Source organism: Leiobunum rupestre, chromosome 4 (assembly GCF_980474605.1).
Source record: "Leiobunum rupestre chromosome 4, qqLeiRupe1.1.hap1, whole genome shotgun sequence".
NCBI classification, from domain to species: domain Eukaryota; kingdom Metazoa; phylum Arthropoda; class Arachnida; order Opiliones; family Sclerosomatidae; genus Leiobunum; species Leiobunum rupestre.
Genome location: NC_143387.1, coordinates 23,566,090 through 23,585,276, shown reverse-complemented (window position 1 = coordinate 23,585,276; position 19,187 = coordinate 23,566,090). Strand labels below are relative to the sequence as shown.

The 19,187-nt window shown below is 39.0% G+C and overlaps 2 protein-coding genes across 2 annotated transcripts; one reads left to right on the top strand and one right to left on the bottom strand.

The window, feature by feature from the left end:
- The first annotated feature begins 8,058 nt into the window (after window positions 1–8,058).
- On the top strand, window positions 8,059–10,669 carry LOC149947204 (uncharacterized). Its single transcript, XM_090170855.1, has 3 exons — window positions 8,059–8,306; window positions 8,789–9,449; window positions 9,950–10,669. Exons 1-3 carry the CDS (start codon window positions 8,059–8,061, stop codon window positions 10,667–10,669), a joined length of 1,629 nt encoding a protein of 542 aa, XP_090026981.1.
- Window positions 10,670–11,435: 766 nt separating this feature from the next.
- LOC149947203 (uncharacterized) lies at window positions 11,436–14,863 on the bottom strand. The gene is made up of 3 exons (XM_090171497.1): window positions 14,228–14,863; window positions 13,457–13,854; window positions 11,436–13,397 (listed from the first exon to the last, which is right to left on the bottom strand). Exons 1-3 carry the CDS (start codon window positions 14,764–14,766, stop codon window positions 12,976–12,978), a joined length of 1,359 nt encoding a protein of 452 aa, XP_090027623.1. The 5' UTR covers window positions 14,767–14,863; the 3' UTR covers window positions 11,436–12,975.
- Between the last annotated feature and the right edge of the window lie 4,324 nt (window positions 14,864–19,187).

Sequence of the window (19,187 nt, the reverse complement as noted above, 5' to 3'; positions counted from 1 at the left end):
CGCCAACGGCAGTTCGTCAAGTTGTTGTTCTAGCTCATTTCTCGATTTTTCAGCGGTGTTTATTGCATTAAACACCAGATTAACAAATTTTTGACAAAGTTACACTACTCTCAAAATGGAATTCAAAAAATGTTATTTTAGCTTGCCCAACTTGTCACTTTTTCAAGTCGTATTTTTTCGCGCTAACGCTATTTGTACGTTTTCGGTGACGCTCTACAATTTTCTCATTGGCAATTTGCTTATAGCACCTAGCGGTTAAAATTTAAATTTTCAAAAAACGTGAAAATATTTTTCGATTTAGATGCAATTTTGATAGAAAGTGTCCCCCGGCACGTATAATGTACAGTACAAATTTCAACTTCCTAGAAAACATAGTTTTTGAAAAAAATCACTTTTTCGAGAAAAAAAAACATCCTGTATATCATAGGCTAATATGTTATCAGTAAACAAATGTATATTTTTTACTGTGCTGATTTTTAAGCTATATGACGTCACACTCTTTGTATAAAAGGCCGGAGAACTAGTCTCGTAAGACCAGTCTTATCATGTATAGCCGTGTGTAAACTCTTCTGAATAAATTTCGTTTTATTGTAATCTACTTTGTATCATTCTTAAAAAACATGGTGTCTGAAGTGTACGAATCCTGCTTTCCGACCACACGGTTAACGAATTGATCTTGCGTCCGTACTCATTACGTGCTCCTGTTTCCGTCGTAGCAGTTGGGATCCCGTCAAGATGGCCGATGCGGTGCAGACGTTCGCCTCTTTTCAAGTATCACCGCCAGAACCTTTCAGTTTCTTTAACCCGAACGACTGGCCGCGCTGGAAGCGTCGATTCGAGAGGTTCCGTTTTGCCTCTGGGTTGAGTTCCAAGCCGCCTGAAGAGCAGGTGAACGCTTTAATCTACTTGATATCCTCGCATCATTCACTTTTGAATGTTGAGCCCTTCTTTTAGGGAAAAGCTGCCGCGGAATATTTTAGATTTGAAATTCACGTTTCTAAACTCGATAACGACCTACAGCGATAGTTTCTCTCAAACATGAATTGCGCAGGAAATATCGGCTGCATAAATATACTACTACCTAGAACGATAGGTAAGAAACTTAGCATTAAAACAATTGGAAATGTCATACTTATGGTTTTGTTTCGCGGACCTCTTAAAGTTGCATCCGTTAAATTGGTAAAAATTAAGTTGATAGACGCTTTGAGATTTTGACATAGAGACTTGTAAATATTATTTAACTATTTTCTTTCCACTTGCCTACATTCTTAATGCCTTAAGTTTTTAAATTGTTTCGATAGTTTATTAAACTTTCGGATTGTGTGTTACACTGTAACAATTATTCGATCAATTCCACTAGCTGAGCAGGGCCGTCTGGGCGAATAATATCAGGCGCCCTTTTTCATGTGGTCGGGTCTTTGAATACTTTACAATTAAATTACAAAAAAATATAAATGACCAGACAGCACCCCTCCGAAGTGCGGCGCCCTTTAGTTTAAACCTACCTAGCCCAATGGTAGAGATGGGTTTGAGGTCCATAGTTTCAAATAAGTTCGAAAAAATGAAATGAGACGTGACCAATGTTTTTACTATTTAAAGTATTTGAATATTATTTTAAAAAATTAGTTGATATAAACTTCAATTTCAGTAGCAGACATTTCCTATGCATTTTTCTTGACGCAAAAAGTACCGCTGGAGGTTTTATCAAATCTAGAAACATCATTCTAGCAGTTTACTTATTTGGCCGCTCTTAACTCAACCCAGTTGCCATCTATGCTGTTAAGTTGGCATTAAAAAATACGTTTCTAAAATTAATTTGAAAAATATAATAAATTTAAGATGTATTATAATTGACTATTGCAGTCACGAGGAATATAGCTTTTTCTAGCGCGCATACAAATCGCCCGTGCGATTAAAATTCTTGTGACGTAAGAGCAACATTTTAACCAGTTGAGCAAGACCACTTTTTATTTTATAAAATCAACTATTCCTGAATGGTTTTATTTGGTTTGCGTAAGAACTCTTTAACAAACAGGGTTGGCAAAATCCTTGTTTTTTTTAAAAAGAACAAAAACAATGTTTTTTATTGTTTTAAACAAGATTCATTGTTTTAAACTGTTTTTAAAGCGAACAATAAAAAACACATAATAAACAATAAAAAACTATGTTTAAAACACGTTTTAAACTAATCATTATACTTATGAATCACGAGTAAACTCATTTAAAGAAATATTACGTATCATTAAACGTATTGTCATAAGTGGCATAATTACCCTAAGTGTGTCAATAAGATGAATTTTTCCATGATACCTTGTTTAACGAAATTGACGTAAATGACGTCATTTTTCCAGTGACGAAATTTACGTAATGTGTTTGCGAAGCGGCGTCTGCGGCGCGAGCATTAAATATACCATAAAGAGTACTTGAACGGAATTCGCGAGTCCTACGGTTCTTTGGTCTGTTTAGAACAAGCTCAAATTGAAGATTTTCTGTGGGAAAGGCTCCTATTGGCACACTTAGGGTAATTATGCCACTTATGGTATTATAAATAAACTCACATTGAGAAGAACCAATGAGTACACGCTTATTTAAACGAGCCAAGAATTTCGCTAAGCGTAGGGTTTTTAATATAGTTATCATCCTGAAATTTTTGGTCGCATAGAACTAAGAAAAGGGAAAATATCCACATATTGTTTTTAGTTTTGGTTTATTGAAATGTGCACGTCTGCAGTCATAAATCATCACAAATAAACAATGTTACATAAAATAAGATTTTAGGTACCTCTATAATCTTAAAACTTCCATCACGTCATAAAATTTCTAAAAAATCGAGAAAGGGGACCGAAATCCCTTGATTTTTATCTTGGAGTGCCGCCTAGTCGGTTTTAGCCCGATCTGTCCAGACCGGCCGTGTTTCTTGTTACTTAAAACCCGGCACAACCCGACTAAACAGCAACCCTACTTTTATCTCGTGCATAGGTAGTGTCCCAAATAGATGTATATTGGCAGCTATATAAATTCTATTTAAACAAAAAGACAAAATTCAATGCGCTCGTAGGATTTTTGCACTGGTATGAAATTTATGAAATCATATCGAGCCTTTTCAGTCGCTCTTTTCAGAGAATCTTTAAATCAAACTACCGTTATAAATACAATTTACCTTTCTTAGAGCCTTGGAATGGTTTTTTCTACCTTTTCCCTCATATTGAATAACGAAAATCTTACAAAAAACAATGAAAATTTACCTTATAAAAAACATGTTTAAAACAGATAGTTTAAAACGTTTAAAACAAATTGGTGTTTGTTTAAAATAATTGTTTTAAACGTGTTTTAAACACTTGTTTTAAACCTTTTGTTTAAAACTTGCCAACCCTGTTAACAAAAATGCATTCATTCGAACTCGCGTAATTTATCTTGAAAAATCCGGTGCTTCTTTCTTAGGAGCAACAAACACAATTAGAACGCAGCTAGCCTTTAAACACGCTAACGCAGTGTTGTGTACAAATTTCATTGGACGAGCCTTAACGCTGAGCGTTTTACGGAAAGGGGGAAGAGAATTTCGGAATTTTCCATTCCGACGGAAGTTGGCGCTAAAGCGTCTAACCAATAAAAATTGTACACAAGAAAATGCATGACTTTTGACGGGTTGCGTTCTCTTTGTGTGCGGTGCTGTGTATGTCGCTCATAGTTTCCAGTGCCTGTTAGTTAACACATACTTGAGAAATGGAGGCATGTGTTTTAAATGGAGATGAAACGAAGACAAATAAAGGAGGGCGTCTTTGCACAAAACTGTGGCCGAACCTCGCCTCGTAAAGCTGTCAACGAATTGTTTTAAAGTGGTGGTCAGAGTGGTGCATGAGAGTGACTTTTGTCTACGACTATAGCTGCGATACCCAACTTTCCAATTTCTGACTCATCGCCAATTGCAACAACGTTCTATCCAGAAACTACTCTATGTGTTACCTCTCTGCATGGACAAACGTTCTACCCTCAAATCTATCTATACCAACGCTGGGTCAGTATTAAATAAATTGAACGAACTGAAACCTATTGTGTTCCGAAAGGATCCTGATATAGTGGCTGTCACCGAGTCTTGGCTGCACTCGTAAGGGAGGTTATATTATGTTCGTGAAAGCCTCATTGGGCGGTGACTGAGAACCGAGTCTAGGTGGCGTAACAGCGCTAGCTTCTCCGTGGTAGCGCCTATGTTCTAGCGTCAGCTACAGACCAATTAGAAAGGCATAAGAAAGTTTATTATTAAATAAACTTAACAAAATATAAGGAAACGATGCTAAAATTATATTAAAATGCAAAGATCATTATTTATAATGTCAAATTTACGAATAACGATGAGGAAAAACTAATAGCGTCTGCTTCAGCTGCTAACTATCTGGGTTTCAATGGCGAACCAAAGGGAGCGTGGCAATAGTTTTCGGTCGCGAATTCACTATATTTATTTGTATACCTTCGTAGCTTCAATAAACATTTGTCTTTAAAGGAATATTTTGGTCCGTCAGTTTCTGTAGTTTTGTGGCACCTTTCCCTATCAGCTCTGAGAGACTTCACTAAAACATATGGGACTTAATTCTCACTTTCGACTCGGTCTTTGTGTCTACCGTTAATATTGAACATCCGTTAGATAAAAGTGATCATGCACTTTAATTTCAATTAAACTACTCCTTGCATGAATAGCAGGAAGTTATCCCCGCCATCACTACTCGGTACATCGTAACGCTCTTGTATCCCATATTCGATATGAATATTGTTTAGTTAACCAAGTGGACTTCAATTTAAAAGCACTTTTTAGCTACATTCGACGAAGTTTCAAGCATCGGGCGCCTCCAGCAGCTGTGGAATTCCCAGATGAACAGGTCACTCAGAATCTAGAATTCATCAGTAGTCTAATGAGGGACTTCTTCCGATCGGGTTTCCGCCCGGAACCCCATCAAGAAGCTGCCTACCTTCGTGACTTCTAAGCCTTCGTTGCATCTTGTGAATAAAGTATAAAAGCCAAAAGTCAAACGATCTCTATTTCGTATAAAGATTGTCAAATCACCTGGTCTTGATGGTATTCACCACCGTCTTCTTAAGGAAGGTGCTTGCATTTTGGCTAGCGTGCTTAATGCTTTTCAGCATAAGCGAACAGTCACTGTCTGTAGGCCGAAGTTATAAATCTTAAGAAGAAACCGAATTGTCGTAGTGTGGACGAATTTTGACCCATTACTCTCACTGTATCTCCTGCAAGAACTTCGAAACCCTAGTGAGTGAACCGGTTGTCACTCATCTGGACACCTGCGGATTTTTCTCAAAAACGTTCTCCCCGTCAAGCCAGTGATCGAATTGATCTTTTTAACAACTCGTGTTGTATGATCACTAAAATTTAGGGAAGGATCCATCGATATACCCAAATCGCGAATGGGAGCATCAGGCTTTCGAAGAGGGGAACCGTCGATGTGATAACACTCGCGAAGGTTGTTGGAGCCGAGGTGGGTCACACCACTTTTCTTAACATTAAAGGACATACTGTGGGCAATCACTTCGTTTCCGCGTGTCTTTAGCCATCGTGGACAACTATGCGATACCACTACGCTTTAGCTCTTTGCGCACCGATACCATTTTATCAATCCAGAACAGCCACTAGTCTTGTAAAACGGATATTATAACGACATAAATTTGTTTTCAAACGTTCCAAGTAATTCAGGTTAAGCCATGATACTCCATCACATGCGCAGCCATCGATCTAATACTCAAGCGTAACGACCCACTTCACATTGAAATCCACGACTATTTTCGGGGTATCTAAAACATCAAAGGTGGAAGTCAAAACTGGTACAGCAACCGTCATCAATAGAATTCTTTGAATATGAGTACAAATTATACGATATGTCTACCAAGTTCCAAACCTTGCAATGGAGTTAATTCGCTTAAGCTATATTGACGACGTGACGTTTCTAATTCTTCCCGCAAAATAATTAAATTCCGAATGAGTCGACAATTTCAATTTTACTCTGCTGAAGGAAGAACTACCAATTTGAAATAGATGCTGACGAAAATAAAGACATTATATTCGACTTTTCCACTCAGTTAAATTTAATGTTGTAAGTCGGAAAATTTTCCGAATTTTTCCGAAATAAATAAAAAAAGTTTTCATTCCATGATTAATCTAATATGGTTTGCAAATTTAAATAAAATGGCATGCCCCATTTTTTCGAAGCTAAAAGTAGACTAGTTTAAACTTTAAAGTCTTCAAGGTCGAGTCTTTCTCTCGGTACGTAAATAAAGCACAAGAATAGCGTCGGAGGTTTCCGAGAGTGCGGTTGTGTAGAACTACGTTCCTCTGTAACAAGCGAGGTATCAAGTTATCAATAATAACTGTCTGAACTCTGAACGTTTTTCCCACTAACCATGGGTAACCAAACTACTGATATTTGGCGTTATTTTAGGAAATCTAAAAAATTCGGAAAAATTATTAGTGAATGTTTACACTGCAAAATAAAACCCTTAAAAAGTAATTTATGTTTCAATTTTTTATTTATTCAACTGGCGGAAAATTTTCCGCATTTTATTTTCCAGGAAAATTAACAACCCTAGTGAAATTTTAACATTCGTCATCAGCGTATGCCGGTGACTTGACCCTTTTTTGGGGCCCTTAATGGGTCAGAGTGTGCAATAACTGGTGGCTTTACCGAGGAGTCGGGGTCCGGCTCTTGTAACCCATAAGGGCGGTGGTGTACTGGGAGATGTTAGCACTGATCAAATGGTCCTATCTCCACCTCCGACTTCGGTCAGGCATGGGATGGAAACTGGGTTTCAGCTCAGGCTAACGGAGAGGGTCCAGGCAAGCTGGACGCCTCGGAGGATTGGGTAGCCGGCTGTATAAGGCGCAGTGGTCCTGTTTCCCGGCATTTTGGGGCAACACCGTGTGCCAGGTTCCAGCTGTGCCGGGTTACGTGGACCGCTGTGTGCCCGTCATTCCCCTTTAGGAGCTCTTTCTGAAGGGTGTGGCTCTCTAACTACGTAGGTAGGGTGTCGGCTGGAGTTGCTATAGCATCCACTCTCTATTTCACAGCTGTGCGCGAAGTGGGAATTGGTCGCCCCATTATTGCTGCGCCTTTTGTCGGGATGAGTGGCTTGCGTCGAGGGTGAGTAGGGTACTACAACCCATGCTGGATTTGTCATTTCATCCGGGCTTGTGGACGCTGGCGTAGGGCATTATGATGAGACCACCGGTGTAGTAGGCTTTTTGATTCGTTTGGAGCACCGGTATATAAATTTCTGACCCAATGACCCTTCACTGGCTTTTTCATATCGTCAAACTTAGGAATTCAAGCGAACACTCTAACTTGACCACTAGTGCATAAAAAAACAAAAAAACAACGGATATAATCGACCTCCTGATTTTACTGTCCACGCCTTCTGTCGAGATATCGTTGAGAGTGTACGCGCTGCTAGTATACCGGGTGTCCCTTAAAAAATGAAAGCTGATAAATAACTGAATAATGTTTATTTTGATAAATTTAAAATTTCTATGGAACATTCCTCGTGCAGGTTAACATTTACTAGTGTAAAATTGAATGACCTTGAACCATGTCTTCAAAGTCATTCAAAAACTATCTCGAGAACCGTTGGGTTTAAGGATTTGGTTCCAATTAAAAAGTTGTTGCTCGCCATGTTATTAGTTCAAATAACTTTGAACCGGGTGGTGACCTTTTACTTTCCTCCATACTCGTGGGATAATTTATGAACTCTAAAAAACAAAAAACAAACCAAAAAAATGAGCAAGGGTCTACTTCCAGTCCCGGCTTGATGGAGAGTCTAGGTTATCTTCGGATGTTACCCAACCCTCAAAAACGTCGATACGCAATGCACGCCGCAAAGCTGCAAGGATCGCTAAGAAGGAGGTTCAGTCATCCTCGGGTGACAAAGAAACCCTTTCACTTAAGAAGCTCAGGTCGGAGGATTCCAATCACTCGCCTGGGTCTTCTCAATCTGCGGCCAAAAGGGGCTAAGGAGCGTCGAACTCCTATGTCCTATTGTAACGCAGTAGGGTTGCTTAAGATGGCCATTGTAAAAGATGGCTTTCCGAACAACCTTATCACAGAGGAGGAGATGGGCGCCGTCCAGCTTGGGATTCTGGAGAAAGTTGATGGGACACCTTCGGGTGAACATCTTCCTCTCATCACGAATTTCCACCTGGTCGGAGGTGCCATCACATATCTTTGTGGGGATGCCTCAACCGGGGAGTGCTTAAGGAAGGCAAGAACTTCATTAGATGGATTTTCCAGATGGATGAAGATTCTGTCGCAGTTTTAAAGGAGGCAGGATTTTCTGCCTAAACAGGGGTGGATAAAGTCCTCAAAAATCCTAACACCCCAGCGCAGCCTGAAGCGGTGGCAGAGGACTCTGATACTGAGATGTCGGACTTTGATCTGGCAGGAGAACTGGGTGATATCAACCGGGGCTCCATGTCGGACATTTCCGACATCACGGTTCAAAAGAACTAAAAAGGTAGATTGGGATGTGGCAAAACAAGTTGTCACTCACTCCAAGCTTATGTGGGCTATAAAGTCTTCTGGTCCGGATGGGATCTCACCCATCTTGTTGCAGGAGGGAATAGATATTATCTGTCCTGTGTTGTGCAGAATCTACAGCTCATGTATTGCTCTTGGGCATATACCGAGCTCCTGGAAGCATTCAAAGGTTATCTTTATTCCTAAACCCGGGAAAACTAGTTATCTCGAGGCTAAGGCATTTAGACCAATCAGTCTAACTTCATTTCTCCTAAAAGTCTTGGAAAATTAGTTGATAGATTTATTAGAGCGGAGGTTCTTAGTGTTACACCCCTCTCTGATGCTCAGTATGCCTATCAAAAGGGCAAATCTACTGAGACTACCCTACATGGCATAATTAACGGCCTCGAACGTGCAATTGAGTTCAAAGAAATAGCGTTAGCTGTTTTTCTGGACATCGAGGGGGCCTTTGATAAAGTCTCTAAGGCTGTCATTCTTAAGGCTGCTAAACGTTTTGGTATCAATGACACGTTGTGTCTTTGGATCGACTCTATGTTGACTGATCGGGTCGCGACGGCTTCCCTGCTTGGCGAATCACTGAGGGTCACCACTAGCCGGGGCTGCCCTCAGGGGGGGGGTGTTCTTTCACCCCTGCTGTGGTGCCTGGTTGTGGACGAACTCTGGGTGAGACTAAACAGGGATGGCTGTCGCGGCTTTGGTTACGCTGACGATGTCGCAATTATCATTACTGGGAAGTTCCCAGGAACCATTTCGGCTATGATGAGAAAAGCTCTCATCTCTGTGGAATGCTGGTGTAGTGATGTTGGCCTCACTTTCAATCCTGACAAGACGAGCCTGATTCCTTTCATTCGGAGGAAGGTACAGGACTTGTTTAATGATATTTCTTACTTTGGGACCATCTTGGTCAAATCAACTGAGGTAAAATACCTCGGTGTTATTCTCGACAGTAAACTAACATGGAAGCCACATCTTGATCTCAGTATCAGGAAGGCAAAAATGTTATTCTGGAGAGTAAGGGGTACCATAAGCAAGTCTTGGGGTCTTAGCCCAAAGGTTGCGTATTGGATCTATACCACGATAATCAGGCCTATACTGACGTATGCAGCAGTGGTTTGGTGGCCGAGGGTAGTGCTTAAGTCAGTTCAGGCTGAAGTACGCACTGTACAAAGGCTGGCCTGTGTTAGCATTACAGGAGCTATGAGAACAGCCCCAAGCGTTTCTCTAGAGGTGCTCCTGAATATTCTACCGCTTCATCTTTATATAGAGGAGGTTTCAATTATGAGTGCCTATCGGTTACTACATAATGGTTGGTGGAGGTCTGCTAATTGGGAGTGCAGCCACACCAAATTATTTCGGCAAAATTTTGGTCATTTACCGATCTTATTGATGGGTTCTGACAACATGGCTTTGAAAAGCAGTTTAGTGTTTACTTTCCAAGTCGTCTAGACTGGTCTGGCGACACAGTTTTTGGAACCAAGGGTGAAATTGTTTGGTTCACGGATGGCTCCAAGACTCACTCAGGGGTGGGTGCTGGAGTTTATGGTCAGACTAAGAAGTTTGGATTCTCTGAGAGCCTTGGCGTTTTGGCTACGGTTTTTCAGGCTGAGATTTCGGCCGTCTGCTTCTGTGTAGTAGACTTCTGTCTTAAGAAGAAGTATGGGGGCAAGACTGTTCAGATTTTCTCGGACAGTCAGGCTGCCCTTAAGTCTCTTAATCAGTTTAGTATTACTTCTAAGCTCGTTCTTAGCTGTCTGGATCTCCTTTCGGAACTGGGCACCCATAATAGGGTTCAACTATATTGGGTGCCTGGTCATAAGGGGCATCATGGCAATGAGCTGGCTAGGTTCTTAGGTGTTGAACCTGCTATTCCAATACCCAATGGCCTGGTTCGCAGTCATGTGCATGGCGCTATGGCTGAGAGGCAGGTCAGGCTTTGGCTTGAGACGGAAGGTCAGAGGCAGGCCAAGGAGTTTATTCCTGGGTCTTCTAAGAAAAGAGCAACTGAGTTGCTCTCGCTCTCTAAGAGTAGTATAAGGGTGGTTACGGGCCTACTTTTAGGTCACTGTCAGCTTAATAGACATCTGCATCTGATTGGTATCAGTGAGACTCCTATGTGCAGGGCATGCCTTGCAGAGTAGGAAACTTCCTCTCATATCCTTTGTGTCTGTGATTCTTATGCGGCTCAAAGGTTTGAGCATCTTGGTATGCATAGGCTGGAAACGAGCGATCTTTCCAACATTCAGGCGAAGCAAATCTTGCGCTTCGTTTCAGAGACTGGGCTTTTCCATTTTTAAAAGGCTGGGGCTGCACAATGGACCTCTGGTCGAAGTGCTAGGTTGGGTCTAACCCAACCACCCCAACTCTTACTAATAATTACTACTAATAATAATAATAATAGACTTTTAAGCAACTCAATATTACGCAAAGTAACACTCTTCACTTCGAAGTTATTCCATAACCGATTTCTGTCGATAGTCGATACTATCAAAGGCTTTAGCAATATAGATAAACCGCAGTTAAAGGTCCATTTTTCGTTGTCACGCGATTTCTATTAGGTGGGTGAGTATGAAATAAGGTTCCTCAAAATGCTACTCTAACAATTGAGTACGAATAGGTTATCAGCTATTCTCCAATCTTTCCGAAATCCACCTTGAAACCTTGTATTGCTACTCTTCGTTACGAGGGAGGGGGTATTAAAAAAGAAGATTTTTTTCATTATGTAATATGTGAACAGCCGCTACAGTAGTTTATGGCTCCTTAGGTGTAAAGGAATTAATTAGTGTTAAAATGAATATAATCTTTTAATATGATGGTTTGAAGTTAAAATCGTTGGGAGTCTTCTGTAACCAAAGCGTTGGAGGTTATATTATCTTAAAAGTTTAAACAAAATAGACATACCATTAATAATATTTCACCTTTTCATTTTATTCAAATTCACCGGTTTCTATATTACAATATAAACAAAGTCTTTTTATATAATAAAGCAAAGGCTATATAAAACTAATGCTTATATGAACTGGAAAGCTTCCATCGATAATGTAGTTTTCCAACATAAAAACCAGTGGAGGCATAGGAGAAATGAAGTAAGAACATTTTTTTTTAAATATCTGGTTGCCATATAATCCAAGATTAGAGTCTTGATTGCTAGGGGCTCAACATTAAGTTTCCAGTTTATGTAAGCATAATACTCGGAGACATACGCCATGGAAAGGGTTAAAATTTGTGTATTAATTGGTATTTCTGGTATATCATCAGCAGGAATTTAGAATTTGTCCAGTTTACAAATGGATTTATAAGTGTAACTGCTCAAAGAGCTTCAAAATCAACTGCCAAATAATGAAGTAGAAATTAAAACAATCAATTATTGAATATCAACATTTTGCAAGTTATTTTTTGTTGCACAGTTAATTTACTTTTCCAATAAATAAAAGTTTATTTCGATATTTATATCTTGCACATACTGAAACTAATGATTTTATTTATTCATATTTAGTTCAAAAATTTAAAATTTGCAGTTTTACCTCTGGCCAAATTTGAAATTTCCACCGAGTATTAGAAATATGTATTAATATATTTGCACTGCACTAGATTAGACACCCTTCCAAGACTAGTTCATAAAGTAAGATTTAATTAAAATTGGGCACACATTTCTTTTTTTGATATAATTAAATCAGGCTAGCCACAGAGAAACCCCAAATATTTCATAAGAAAAAAATACCAATAAGTTTTGCAGTCAATTTATATGAGTAAAGCTTTGCAAAATATAGTACAATTTCGGTTGCAATTATAAAAAAAAATTAATATTTATTTGGAAAAAATTTAAAAGAACTTTGGTTTAATTATAATCTGATCGAGCAAAATGATTGACTAGAGTTACACTACTTTAGCTTGAACATGCATGTTGCGAAAACTAAAATTTTAAATTTCTGATTACATAAAAAAAGCACTTAAAATGAGAAAATGATAGGTTAAAAAAATTCAGATTAAGAGAACAGTTAGGAAGACATTAAAAATAGGTAGCATTATAAAATATAGGAGTTGTGGCCACCCTGTTAAATACATGGTATATATAATATTTGAATGTGTTTTATCTGAATTTTCATGATACCAAAATTTTACTTATTTTAATTATACTTAGGAGAATGACTATGTTGAGACCATAAACAGGAAACATTGTCTAGTTTTCCCCATCATAAAAGGAACACATGTGCTTCAATGGCATCAGGTGACTATTGGGGGGAGGGGCTTACTCTTCAAGCATGAGGTTATTTTAAGCAAAGTTGTTTAAACATAGTAATTCTCCCTAATAAATAATTCTGGCTGATACTTTAGGTTAAAATAAATATCTATGAAAAAATCAATTATTATGAATCGAATATTTAAAGTACTTAACATTAGGATACACACCAGCTTTAAATGAGAAAGTAAAAAAGAACTCAATAACTCATCCCCAAGTTAATAAAACAAACACTGAACTTCGCACATGTTCAAATGTTTTCACTATTTCTGAATTACTACTCTCTTTGTCAGTGTTACACGTATTTGGAAAATAATCAGTCCCAATGACTAACCCAGGACGATCTATAGCATTACCCGTCATTCCAACCAATGGTATCCTGGGGAAAATGCTTTGAAAAGCAGATGATTCGACATCTGGAATTTGATAATGTTCAATTCCTTTATGCCTTGATGAGAACAAAAAACCAACAGTCTTGGATTTCAGATTGATACCATCTCTAAGTTCTTTTAATTTAACTATAACAGCTTCTCTGGTACGCATGGAAGGCTGGATTAAAATGCTTGCAGCTTCAACGTTCTCCCCAGTTATAGCCAGACCAACTCCAGTTTCATCATCATTGAGACCCACTATATGAATTTTAATTTGTTAAAATAGGAAATACATATATATGTATACTTAAACCCACCTGGTCTAGAAGGTGTGTTTTGCATTTGAATATTATCTGCTTCTAGTCCTCCCAAAGCTAGTTTATAATTTTCTTTGCTCATCAAATACTGAGTAATGGGAATTGTTTCTTCTTCCTTTCCATATATATATGGGTTTCGTTTAAATATCATGAGGCATTTGATTTTCTTTCCCCTTGGTATACGTGTAGCATTATCATATTCTTTGGACTGTTTTCGTCTTTTTGTTGGTAATGAACTAATTGTGTTGAAAGACTTGGGGATTACAAAAGGGTAAAATTCAACCCCTGACATATTTTTAGGAAAAAATATTGCTGAAATCGCAGGAACGCGCTCTGCTTCAAGTGGCCAATTTAACCTTGTAGAGTCGGGCAATCCTATAGACACCTTTCCATAAGACCTTTAAGTAATTCAAAGAAAATGATCAGAAATCTTAGGTTAAAGGTCAAAGAGTTAATAACTGATATTTGGGTGCGAATTTGAATTACGCCAAGCCAAGAATGTATTTATTTATACTTCGGTAGAATGACAACATTAAGGTGATCCTTGGAAATCATGCTTTTAATTTCCCTTGCACGAGAGTAGTGAACCAATTAGATACTGGACTGATTTGATTTTTGTTAGGGTGAAGGGGCTTACTGTTAGAGCATGAGGGGGAGTCATCTCAATATAGTAAATCTCCGGAAGTATAAATAAATACATTCTTGACCAAAGCCAATGCAAAAAGTCAACATTGAAAATGAACTTATTTACAGTGTGCTAAAAGGCCTTACCTTAAAAGAGAAACACCAGGAGGCAAACCATGTGGAAGAATTGCATTTAAATTTCTGTATCTAAGCTCATATCGAAGATTACAACAAAACACAAAACCAAAACTAGGATCAACATAAGTGTTCTTCAGCCTCTCTTCAAACTTTGCAAGTAGTCTTTTTGAGCCCCATTTCAGTTGATAACGGTATTGAATTCGCTCTATGTCACCAAGTCTTCTTACATTGTATTCATGCATGACATTTATTGGCTGACCTTCTTCATCCACCGCAACTTCATAAATGACAAGAGGGTTTCGTCTCTGATTTTTCACAATTTCAGCAAGTTGATTCCACATTTTACAAACAAGAGAACATTTCTGAAGTTCTCGTAAGTTTAAAAGCTTAAAAATCTTTTCCAGTATCGTAGGGGTTCGTGTGAGAAGGGTGACAATCAAATCTTCATTAATTTGATTTTCAGAGGAATCATCTCGGCTTACTTTTTGACGATTTTGTTTAGTGTTCTGATATTTTACACTTGATCGTCGCTTTCTTTTCTTATCCATGACAATAAAAAATAAAACTGAGTAAGTTTAAAAGTGGGAAAAACTTGTACAGCGCTGTTTTTGACAATGCCAAGGCTCAAAATATGCGACTCATGTAGCAGAATACAGTGTTTCCACTCTGCGGTAGAGATTTTCGCCTATTTTAGGGGCAATTTTACTAGTTTTCGCCGGTTCTATAGTCGATTTTCGCCGCCGTTTTCACCGCAATTTCCCCCCAGTAGATTTACCTTAATATTTTTAGTGAGTGTCACTGCATATTTTACTTCTCTTTATTTCCAATCTTAGATTTGGGCAATAGTTTTTTTATTAAAAAAAAATTTATTTCTTCAAATGTTATACATTTTTTATTGGTATATATAAAAATTGAATGGGCGAACATAGGGGGCAGAGTAGAGGGACTACTGTCAGAGACGACGATTTTTTAGTTTTTGTGACTGAAAATATCGAAAAATATTTTCGCCGCAATTTGCGCCGTTTTCAATGGTTTTCGCCGCTTTTAAAATTTATGGTACCCACCGAGACAGTTTTCGCCGAAAACGCCCTTTTATTTTCTATCTCTATGGGGTAATCGCGTTCGCATTTTCTTGAATTTTGAAAAATGGTCACTAGGGTAAAACCATTGAATTGGGAATAGTACCGCTAGAATTACAAAAGCGCGTTCGGGAGCCGTGGTTTTGCAGTCAGCGCATTCAGACGTCAATCATTATACGGGTGACGACATCTATCACTTTCAAAGTACACTAGTACTATTAATTCAATTGTATGGGATATAATTCCCGCCGCTAACAGCGGATGGCGCCACCAACAAATGATAGGGTTCTCAATTTTGCAAAAATTGTTTCGCGGAAGGCAGATTGAAATTGAAATTCTAGCGGTACTAGGTTAAGGCCATTGAAAAATGTGGGAGCGTTTTTTTTGTTAATATTGAGTTATTCTATAGTTTTATTTTATTTTATTAGTATTTCAGTTTTTCACTGTTGCCAACTTAATCGCCGACAATTGGACCTCAACCAAGGCCCTAGTTAGTGGCGTGTGTGAGCAGAAATTACGGTCACGCCGTATTACGCTTTGGTATATCGGCCAAGGCATAGAGGCGATTGCTGCATCGCGAGGCTAGTTTGACCTCTTGCAATAGTAAGCCACCTACTCGTTAAAGTACAATCTGCTACCAGTACAAATTGAGAGACCCTCTAAAGGTAGAGGAAAGTCTGTACATTGGATCTCAGGTTCCTCTTGAGATGCTTAGACCAATTCGTAACGGGCGCTCAACACCCTAAAATCTCAACTAGTCGCTCTCACAAACCAGCACTAGACCTAAGGCTAACATGTAAAATGGATAGAATCTGAACTAACGGACAAAATTTTAACAATCAAATCGTTAGACCAAACTGATCGGGTCCTCTCCTCCACTCTCGAAGCCCACAAAGCGGATGTCTGTCGCTACCAAAATGATTTAGAAGAGCAAAAGGTTATTATGGGTGAACCGGTTGATCAAATCCAACTATTAATTGATAGTCAGGGTCAGGAAATTATCGGCCTGAAAAAATATATGCAGACCAGCCATGGCTGACCTTGATTCAGGCTGCACCAAGCTATCAGGCACAATCATAAAAATTGGAGAACGATTTTTCATGGAGTTTCTATCTAAAGAGGATTTGAAAGTGCCTCCCCCCTCCAAGTTCTTAAAGCCTACTCGGTTCTGCGCATCGTTTTGGGGTTTCCCGCGCAACTCGATCCTCATGTAAACAAACCTGACGTCATTTCTCTCGAAATATCATTAGCAAGATCGTAGAAAACGTGGCGAGACGGTTAGCGTAGGAATCAGGCCTTATGCTTTCAACATTAAAATTATCCAACCTTCCACATCGCTTTACCCACATTAGACATTTGTTCATTCTTTCTAATTTCTTACTTGGCTTAGGGAAAGGTATGAATCTAAAATCCTTGAAATTAAATGTAACAGGATATCGCGAATCTCTCCTACAGCTACCATAAACACATTTTTCTCTTCCCTTTTTCTCAATGTAACGTTTAAACAAATATTATTAAACAAATATTAATAATGAAACTATAAATCAAAATACTAAATTATAAGGCTTAGTACCGAATTGCTATTGGTGATTCGCGACCATCTTCGTTGTTTATATGGGCTCCCCGTTTTCCCGAGGGGCTAAAACGGACAAAATAGACTGTACTCTCTAGGAGCAGAGTAAAAGCTAAGAGGGGGAGGCACTTTCAGCTCCTCTTTAGATGGAAATTCCATGGACTTTTATAATATTTCGGTGCTGACCGATTAGAACTGTACCTTTTGTTATGTTATCTTAATTACTAAGAGTAAAACTCATAATTAACAAATAGTTATATAGTTTAATAGAACATAGAAGTTACATTTACATAGTGCAACTCGCACGATGTCCAGACTAAAAAAACAGACCTTGGTACCGCTACCTGCCCCGCCGTTGTACCTATTTTAATTACTCTATAGGCGCCACCTATGAGCAAGAAACTAAATCATTTTTGAACTATTCAACATCTTCCCCTTAAGATATAAAACTATTACAGATACAGAACATTTTTTTTAAAGATTCAGTCTTTGTGGTTTTCTGATCTCTCGTCCAGATCTGGTTCTCGTTGGTGGATGTTGACCTTTAAATCCCGCACAGCGATGAACTGGTGACATATTCTCTAGATTAGAGCTGTTCGTAGGAGTGTGCTCAGTTGGTTTATCCATTTCTTGGTTTGGACCTTGAACTGCCTTGTTATATGGACGGCTTATTTCTTTTGGCTCTTTATTAACTTGGGGAATGGGAATTAAGTGCAGTCGATTTCTCGGTATAATTCCTTTTGGGGTCACGAGCATATCCAACCTTGGTTCGGGTGTTTTTGAAGTTACCTTGCCTTCTACCCTCATATCAGTGACCCAGACATCTTCTCCTTCCTCTAGAGGTCGCAGTTCTCGAACATTGTGACGATGATCATAGTTCGTTTTCTGGGAATTCTTGAGTCGTTTTCAATCTTGACAACTTCGGTGCGTGGAGGAATTGATGGATTGAGTTGTTCATTGGCGGTTGGCAATGTGGTACGCAACTTTCGACCCATTAAGAGTTCTGCCGAACTGTATCCATTAGCCAGAGGTGTTGTTTGGTAGGCTAATAAAGCTTGGTATGCGTCTTCAGATTTCTTTAGTTGCTTCTTAACAACTTTCACCGTGGCTTCTACGAAACCGTTACTTTGGGGAAATATGTGGCTAGACGTTTTGTGTTGAAAACCATATTCCCTCGCAAATCTTCTTAATTCAGAAGTTTGGGTTGGATCGAACTGAGGTCCGTTGTCTGATTTGACTGTTACTGGAATACCGTGTGTCGCAAATATCGATTTTATTCGAGTGATTACTGCATCAGTTTTTAGATCATTTAAGGGACGGATTTCAAAATATCGAGAGTAGTAGTCTGTGACTACGATATACCACAGTTTGTCCATGGCGACGATCTGCCAAGGACGCTCAGGAAATTCTGTAGTAATCAATGGCTCATTTCTGTTGTTCGATTCTTTAATGCAAGCTAAGCATCGCTTTACTTTTTCTTCGATAGCCCGCGACAAACCAGTCCACCAAACTGTGGATTTCGCTCTGGCTCTAAATTTGACGATTCCTTGATGTCTCTGATGTATTTGTTCTAGCACTGCATCACGAACTTTCACAGGGATTATAAGTCGAGGACCTTTCATAATTAGACCGTTCAGTATCGTCAGTTCATTTCTGTAAGGAAAGTAGTCTTGGCATTCCAAAGCAACCTGGTTTTTAGACGGCTATCCATCACGAATATAACAAACTGAGTCTTGCTTTTGTGTCTCCCAAATGTCCGCCAAACGAGTATCCGTAACTGGTAAAGACGTCACGATTAGCTGAACATGAGCTGAAATTTCATCTTCTAGCTCGTGATCGTCCTCTCCGTCAAGTAACGGACTGCGTGATAAGGCATCAACCGCGTAAAGATCTCGTCCAGGAACATACGAGATAAAATAGTCGTATCTCATCATCCGTAATCTTATTCGTTGCAGGCGCGGGGATAAGTCGTCCAATTGCTTTGTTTGCAACACAGCCACTAGGGGTTTATGGTCTGTTTCTAGCTCTACGTTGATTCCAATGATATAGTCTTTAAATCGGTTACAAGCCCATGCCAAAGCTGTGGCTTCTTTATCGATTTGCACATAGCCTTTTTCGGCTTCCGATAATGTTTTAGACGCGTAGGCTACGAGTCTTCGTTGATCATCTTCATGGACTTGACTTAAAACTGCGCAACTTGGGATCATATACTGCTAAGACTGGGTGACTTGTTAAAATAGACTTTATTTTGAGAAACGCGTCTATCTGTGGTCGCTCGAACGTCCATTCATTCTTTGTACTTAGTAGCTCATTTAAC